We start from the raw sequence: 8,235 nt of genomic DNA, 5'->3' as shown, positions 1-8,235 counted from the left end.
CAATTATTTTTTCTCATTTGCATTTTACAGCGAGATTTACCCTTATTTTTGAAGTTTTTCTTATTTGGCTTTAAATAAGCATTCTTTAGAAACTAACCTCTGGGTAAGTTATTTTTTGCAGAAACTAAATTTACCTTAGTGGTGGAATGTCCATTACCCTCGAGAGTCATAAGTGCATCTTGGCCTCTAGCCTCCTCCTCCACTCGGATGCGGGTAATCAAAGTCTTCAGGGACGTCTCCTTTTGCTTGTGGCACATTGATTTATGGAACTCCCTCCATAAAGGAGGTAATTTGTCAATGATGCCTGCCACCACAAGATTGTCCCCAATTTTGATGCCTTTAGACCGGACTTCCGCCACAATCATTTGGAAGTCTTGCACTTGCTCCACAACAGATTTACCATCTATCATTTGATAGCGGAAAAAACGGCTAGCTGCATATTTCTTTGCATCTGCCTCTTCAGTATCATATTTGCTCTGCAAGGCTTTCCAAATTTTCTTTGCAGTGGAGTAAGTAGTATCATAATAATCATAAAATTGATCTGCAAGGCAATTTAAAAGATAATACCGACAGTTATACTCATCTGCATTGTACTGCTCAACTAATTCAAGATGAGCATATTTTTCATTATCGGTCATCCCATCAGTGGAGACTTTGTTGGGATCCTTCTCAGTTAGGATGTAGGCCACCTTGAGGAGACTGAGATAGAAAAGCACCTTGCCTTTCCATCGCTTGAAGTGAGCTCCCTTGAACTTGAAAGGCTTGTTGAGATCTCCGATATTTTCACTGAGCTTCTCAGCTGTTTGGTCCATTTTTGAATCTCCTTAAAATTGTTGGTGATATTACAAAAGTTTACAACGAAAATAAACTTTACAATGAACAAATTAACAGGCTGAGTCGCGGAAATCTCGCTCTTTTTAAGGAGATTCAAGCCCTCTACGGTAATAAACCGGTGCAGTAGAAAATCTCTGACTTGTCCCCTCCAGGATATAACAGCCCGATAATTTATCGTATGGTTCGGACCTACTCTGTACAAGTAGGAAAATTCAAAGCTCCACAATAAAACACCCTTACACTTTGCCCAAGACTCTAACACCGACTAGTTTTTTAGAGAACAAAGATGGAAAGGAGAATTGAGTATGGAAGACTAAGTGTTTTGGAGAAGTCTTAGAATTGCTCTTGGGTTTCTTAGCTTAGATTGCTTCACTCAAGCAAGCTTTATATAGGCAAGAGAGAATCCAAATCAAATCTTTTCATTAATGACCAAATCTCACTTGGATATGGAAAGATATGCTCTAGATTTGGAAGATATGAAAGATATGGATAGGTATGAATCTAAATTATATCTTTTCCATTAATGACCAAATCCAAATAGATATGATCTTGATTTTTTCTAGATTTACTTAGATACCTTCTTAGATTTTCTAGATTTGCTAGATCCTCCTTGATTCTTCTAGATATGCTTCTAGAAATCCAAGCAACCGCTAAGATAGAGCCTTTCACGCAAATATACACGTGACTTGTAAAAGTCTAGAACCAGAAGATGTACAGAAATTTAATATTAAAATAACAAATTTCCAACACTTTTTGTGGGTCTGTTAGTAGTTCATGGCATTCTTATAGTTTTACTTGCTTCATCAATCAAAACAGCCTTCTAAAAGCAAACACATTCTCTTACCAAACACAATTGACAAAAACACCCAATTAAACAACAATGCACGAAAAGAAAAGAAGAGATTGACCATCCCAAAATTTGATGAAACATCAAGTTCCACCGCCCCCACTAAATTTCTGTGCCCTCATGAGGCTTTTGGTCAACCAAATTGCAGTTTCCCTGGACGAAACCCCTTCTTCTCCAAATGGTTTCAGCACACCACAAAGCTCTTCGAACTTTTCCTGCCTGAGTAACCGCGCACAAAGCTCAAGCAGGGACTCTAGAGCATCGGCTCGTTGTTGACCCGGATTCTCCCACGCGCTCTTCCCATCATCACTCCCAACTCCAGTTAGCGTACTCAACTGTGAAATTTCACTTAAAGCCTGATTTATCCTGGCTTTCATCTCATCTTTCTCTGTTTGTGTTGAGTCAGTAGTATTCTGCACCTTTACTTCCATATCCCCTTTGCTTTCATTACTTTCTGTGCAAGCATCTGGATTTTCCATTGAAATGGCAATCGATGCCTGATTTACGATCACTTGCGTCTCATCTTTCTCTGTTTGGGTCAAGTAACTGTTATTATGCACTTCTATTCCCACATCCTCATTGCTATCATTCGTTTCCATATATGCACCTGGGCTTTCCCTGTATCTAACTTTTTCTTCTACTTGTGTTGAGTGACTACTACTCTCCACCATTATCACCACATCCGTTTTGCTATCGTTACTTTCGGTATATGCAGCCGGATTTCCGATACCTTGAACCTTTTCAATGGGTTCTTTTGTGGAGTCCGCCTCATCACTAAGACCATCACTGGACATTCTTGTGTGCTTACCCAACACATCAGCACCCTCTTCTTCGGTTGTTTCAGCTGCAAAAGTAACTTCTTGATTGCAAAAGAGTTGAGGGTCCTTTTTGCTATCTTTCTCAATTTCAGCCTCTTTTCCAATGCTTCCTGTTTGTAATGAAGATCTAGAGCTGCCGGGCTTCTCTCCAGTGCTAGCAGTTAAATCGCAACAAGTACTCTTCCCACTTTCTGATTCTTCACTTTGATCAAAGCTATTTGCAGAAAAGCTAGTGGGATCGACTCTTTTGGTTTCAAGACTGTCGTTCGATAAGCTTGTCGATTGTTTATCAATAGTTTCTCCCAATGGAAGAAATGGTTCTACATCTTCTAGCACTCTTACCTCCATTACTCCGTTGTCATTGCCATTGCTAGATCTTCTGCATGATGGCTTTCTTGGTTTGTCTTTTGTGTTGTTTGGGGATGATGACTTTCTTGGTTTATCTTTTGTGTTGTTTGTGGGCTTCACAGGAAGAAAGACGGAGGTGGGCTTCACAGGAAGAAAGATGGAGGAGGGGTTACGACAGCGGAGGAGGTATGGTTGGAGATGGGGGCTCCTCAAGAGTTCAGCAGCCTGAAATTTGAGATATTGTGAAATTATTATGATATGTACTTGGGCTGTGTTTGGATTATAGATACGTGGAATGGAATGAAAACAATAGGGAATACCAAATAAATTTAGATTAAGACCCCAAATATATTTAGCATGAATTCATAGGCTGAGTTTGGGGGGTGGTCTAGTGGTTAGGACTAGGAGCTTACTCCCATGCAGGGTTTTAAATGGCGGTATCATGAAACACAATGGTATCGGTGATACGGCAGTATATCGGACTATATCATACCGATAAATAGGTAAATATTGGTATCGGAGGTCTGAAATCCTATTACGTAACGGCCGATAAGATATGTAACGGTATCGGAGGTCCGAAATCCCGTTACATAATGGCCTTTACTGAAAATCGGCATGTGGTTTGGTGACTCGGAGGGCATGAGTCGAACCCTAGTGGCCAGTGGGTGATGCTTGGGGATGAGACTCATGCCATTAATCTTAGCTCACCGGATCCAAGCCACTAAGCCCTCGGTGGGGTCACTGACTAAGGCTCAAGCCCATCTTGAGGGAACCGTTGTGGATTTCACATGGTATAGGACCCTCTTTTCTGCCTCCTTAGCAACTAGGATCACGCTCAAGTAGGGTTGCCACATGCTGGTCTCCCCCAGTCCCCCTCTTCTTAATCACTCATCAGAAAAGAAGAAGATAAATTTAGCTTGTAGACTTCATTATCTACAATTATTTCCGTATGTTTTTCTTACCCTCTAAAAATCCCTTCACATGATCCAAACACAGCCATAAAGATAGCACATGAACTTACAGTTGGTCTGTGTTCTGGACTCTTCCTCAACATGCTCTTAATAATCTGCTTCCTGTGATGTTTAAAACATTCCACCTCTATTTAGATCGAGAACAATCTCCCATGAACTGTGTAAGATTAATTTTTGAGATGACACTGAGATTTTGTCTAGGATTTGGAGAAAACACTTACAAAGTGGATGAATATAGGATTGGAAGTGGAGAAATGGAGGATCTATTAATCTTGTTGATAAGTCCCCCCATGTCCTGTTAATAACAAACAGTTGAGTTATGCTTACTTCGATAATTAAGATGCTGCATTTTTGCCTTCATGATTCACTAAGCTGCATTGGGATCATTGAATGTCGAGGGAATTAACTTTCCCCTCGAAATGATCTGAACATAAACCAAACAGGGTCCAACAAAGTATACTGTCATACATATGGACTGAGCTTACCAGAGCCCTAAATGCTGGTTGATGTGCAGCGATCTCAAACATACAACAACCTGGAATGATAGACACAAATTTCTCAATGAAAGGTCTTCAATATGAAAATGTGAAAACTTTTCAAGTGGAAGATGTTTAAAGGTGACAAATGTTGAACAATGAAACATGAAAATACTTTCCAGTGCTTGTTGTTTTCTTACCAAGTGACCATATATCAGATTTGTAGCCGTACGGAATATCTGCAAGGAGCTCAGGGCACATGTAGTTGGGAGTTCCAACAACCTGCAAAAGACATGGTATGAAGTGAATCAAAATTTCAAGAAATTTCTTCGGCCATTGAAAAAATGTAATCACTAATTTGAGGAACGAAAAAAAGAATTAGCAAAATAATTTCAGGCTTTCAATATAATTTTTGAATTGCCCAAGTAAATACAACACTACCATCATAGTAGTTTGGCATAGAATTGGTACTGAGAGAAAATGTAAACGAGTGCTTAACAGATTAGTAGAAGAAAATTTAGGCATTGGGATGTTTATTTCTACTGTCTATTGACTTCCAGGGAAGACATCAAAAAGTACCGATGAAGCAAGGTCCCCTGTGCTCAGCAGTTTTGCAAGTCCAAAGTCACCTGTACAATCGATTTCAGACGGAAATTACATAAATAAACTTAGCAAACTTGATACATGAGGAACAAGAAAATTTACTTTTGTCATTCTTACCGAGCCGAATGTCACTGTCTTTTGTGAGGAATATATTGGAACACTGAGATGGAATGAGTTTTGAGTTAAAAGTGGCATCATCAAGAAATTCTCATTTCGCTACAATGATTAGCATGTTTATGTACCTTCAGGTCCCTGTGTATGACACGGTTGGAATGCAGATAGTCCACTGCTAGCAACAACTGAGTCAGCCATTTGCATAGTTTCTGGGCAGCAAAAGCAAAGAATCAATTTCAACAAAGTAAAAAAGAAAGCTACTGAAGCCAGAAATATAACTTCAATTCCGTGCAATTCCTTTTTATTACCTCCTCTGAGAAATATGCTCCTTTTGCCTTCTTTATAATGTCAGCCCTGATTTTCCGAGAAACATAAGTATTCCCTTACTTGGTTACTAAGATATAGCTTGAGTAAAATATATGCATATATTCAAGATGTCTGTTTAATCATGTTTATCTGGTGTGGTTTTCTGTTCCTGTTTTCTTATACTCATTTTCTGAAAACTTAAAAAACTTGTTTGCCTCTGTAAAGGCAAAACTGTTTCTGGAATTTCACTGTTCACGAAACAACAAAAAAATGTTTATCAAAATCTCACGCAAAATTGACTGCTTCAAACTTTTCATGATTTCTGTTTCCAAGAAGATCAATTACAAAAGCAGATATTGGAAACAAAGAAAGAAAAACCCACAGATATGTTAAAATATAGAGGAGAAACATCTTTCCAATGAGGAAGATAAAATGAAGAATTACTTTCCTCCTCTAAAGCATTTCTGCGTCTACCGTATGTTATTGTTTTAAATCTTTATTACCCGGTTTGAGGAAAAGTATTCGTTATAACTTACATGTCTCCTCCTTCGCAGTAGGAAGTCACAATGCATATATGGCTCCCCTACAAAGATTCAACTCACTGTTAGGATTTGAGTTCAGAGTCAGCTTCAGAAGAAATATATTTTCTGTTTAATCTTTACCTTGTCCACCCAAGCATCTTTGTACTCTACGATGTATGGATGGTTTATTTTAGCCATCAAGTTCATCTGCAACAGAGATTAGTACGAGTACTTAGGAGCATAATTCCATTCAACTATGGTATGTTTGATCGATCCCTGAAAATGTATTTGGCTTCTTGCCAGGAAGGTCCACTGTTGCGGTTTTATTCTTAGTTGTGGACTGCTTTCCTCTCTTTTTTTCGATATCATTTACTTGAATAATGCAACCTTTTTGCCTTGGCATCACAAGGAAGAAAATTCTAACTAAAGCAAGAACAAATCTAAGCGAATTGGACTCTAATCATTACGCTGAGAAAAAAAAAAAACCCTGACGGAGAAATAAATTTGATAAAAGTAGATGACCACAAATTATATCACTGTACCAAGGATATGTCAAGATTCCCATGCAAGTCTATTCCTCACAAAGGATATAAAGATGGTCATATTGCAAACAGTCCCTTGAGTTTTCTTGTGAGCTGTTTATGTTATATCAAGATTTCCAAATTAGGAGACAGTAAAATGGGTAAAGTAAAGATCATTATATACTTACCAAGAAAATCTGATATAAATCGTCACTACGGACCATATTTAAGATTGATCTATTGTAGGTGCCTGTTAGGCATCTACTAGAAAGTATTTTCCTTGTAAACGAAGTCAATGAGACGATTTAGTGTCCTATTGCTTAGAAAGTTGGAAGTCAATAGTGATAAACAACGCGACACATTCCTTTGCTGGAAGATGGAACATGATGAAGATGATTTTTTATGGAACTATGGATACGTTGAACAGGTTCGGAAATGCATCCTCATAATGATCACATAACATCAAACGCAATTAAATAGTAGTTGAACGGAAGTTTAGCAGCACTTTCTTGTGGCAGATCTTTAATTTGAGCTGACGGAGCAATATCGACATTCATCTAACTTAACTTACTAACATCTAACAAACGAAGCACAAAAAAGAAGAATTTGTTGTTGGGGATACATTCTGTATCTAGTTTTCTTTTCTTGGATGTAGTAAAATCACCTCCTGGTGTGCAGTTTGCTTGAACTTCTCTGTCTGTTTCGCCACGCGAATCTTCTTTAACACATACCTACCAATCCCAGAAAAAATAAAAGAGGGCCATTAGACCCTACCCTACATGATATACACGTACTTTAAAATTAAAGAGACAAAAGGGAAAGATAAAATGATAATTGCACACCAGGGAAAGATAAAATGAAAATCGCACATCTGGGTATTTATTAGAGTAAATTTTTGAGCAAATTACCGCTTTCAGGTTGAAAAAAATAGCATAGTAAGTTCTTGAATTTTCTTCAATAGTATCTAGGAAATCAATTTCTCCAATGCAATTTTCCATCAACTGGGGCAAAATAGAATAATTACTCCCAATCCACTCAACTCAAATTCTTCAAAATAATTGTCTTTCAGACACCTGCTAAGGGTTCTCAGGCTTTCAGCTAAAGATCACAAACACACACACACAGGAATTCACTTACTTCTTCTTCTCAGCTTTATGGAGGACAAGAAAAGCAGCTCCAAAAGCTCCCCTTCCAATCTGTTCAATCACTTCATAATCTTCCATTTTCGACTTTGATTCGCTAACTTCTGCATCCATTGAGGACCCAACAAGCCCACAAGATTTACAGGGTTGAAAAGATACAATTTCTGATACTAACCAATTCTTGCTCGGAAAGAAAATTGCTGATTATGTACCCAAATCTCGTACAAACAGCCAAGAAAAAGAGGAATATACTACGTATACTGTATTGTGGGTCAGGAACTGGTGAATTGGGAGTTTCAATGGGGAGATGCTTGGGGTAATTGAAGTCCTAGTGGCTTTTGAGGGGTCTTATAACTAGTAGTTGGACATGAATTTGAGTAAAGTTACATTCCTCAGAAATGAAACAAGCTAAAGAAAGTGTGTGTGTGTGTGAGAGAGAGAGAGACAGAGAGAGAGAGAGAGGAGAGAGAGAGTTGGTGGGATGACATAATCAAGGAAAAGCAACAGGTCACCTAGTAATTTTTTTTGGTAATTGAACAGGTCACCTTTTGTTGAGGAACAATTACTATTCATTTTAGGCCCTCATTTTATTGCGCAGATTTAGGCGTTGATGTATTTGGAAAGTATAATGCACGTAAAATCTATAAAATAATAGTATAAAATTTGCGTGTTCTAAAAAATTCCAAACATATTTATATTTGAATCCATGCATAAGTTCCGGTTCGTACCCAACT

At 38.2% G+C, this 8,235-nt stretch overlaps 1 protein-coding gene across 2 annotated transcripts; it reads right to left on the bottom strand.

Annotated features, from left to right (window-relative positions):
- Nucleotides 1–1,531: 1,531 nt before the first annotated feature.
- LOC131320807 (serine/threonine-protein kinase Nek6-like) lies at nucleotides 1,532–7,958 on the bottom strand. Of its 2 annotated transcripts, XM_058351676.1 has the most exons (13): nucleotides 7,497–7,958; nucleotides 7,024–7,090; nucleotides 5,980–6,045; nucleotides 5,854–5,900; nucleotides 5,320–5,365; nucleotides 5,140–5,220; nucleotides 5,015–5,057; nucleotides 4,874–4,923; nucleotides 4,495–4,576; nucleotides 4,304–4,353; nucleotides 4,040–4,113; nucleotides 3,869–3,920; nucleotides 1,532–3,072 (listed from the first exon to the last, which is right to left on the bottom strand). In XM_058351676.1, exons 1-13 carry the CDS (start codon nucleotides 7,613–7,615, stop codon nucleotides 1,765–1,767), a joined length of 2,085 nt encoding a protein of 694 aa, XP_058207659.1. In that variant the 5' UTR covers nucleotides 7,616–7,958; the 3' UTR covers nucleotides 1,532–1,764. The 2 variants fall into 2 exon arrangements, with proteins under 2 accessions (XP_058207659.1, XP_058207660.1); XM_058351677.1 differs by lacking the exons at nucleotides 5,320–5,365; nucleotides 7,497–7,958 and having other exon boundaries at nucleotides 1,585–3,072.
- Nucleotides 7,959–8,235: the final 277 nt, after the last annotated feature.

This window comes from Rhododendron vialii, chromosome 3a, assembly GCF_030253575.1.
Source record: "Rhododendron vialii isolate Sample 1 chromosome 3a, ASM3025357v1".
Classification (NCBI taxonomy): Eukaryota; Viridiplantae; Streptophyta; class Magnoliopsida; order Ericales; family Ericaceae; genus Rhododendron; species Rhododendron vialii.
Note: the sequence above shows the minus strand (reverse complement) of the source record. Positions and strands in the feature narration are given on the sequence as shown.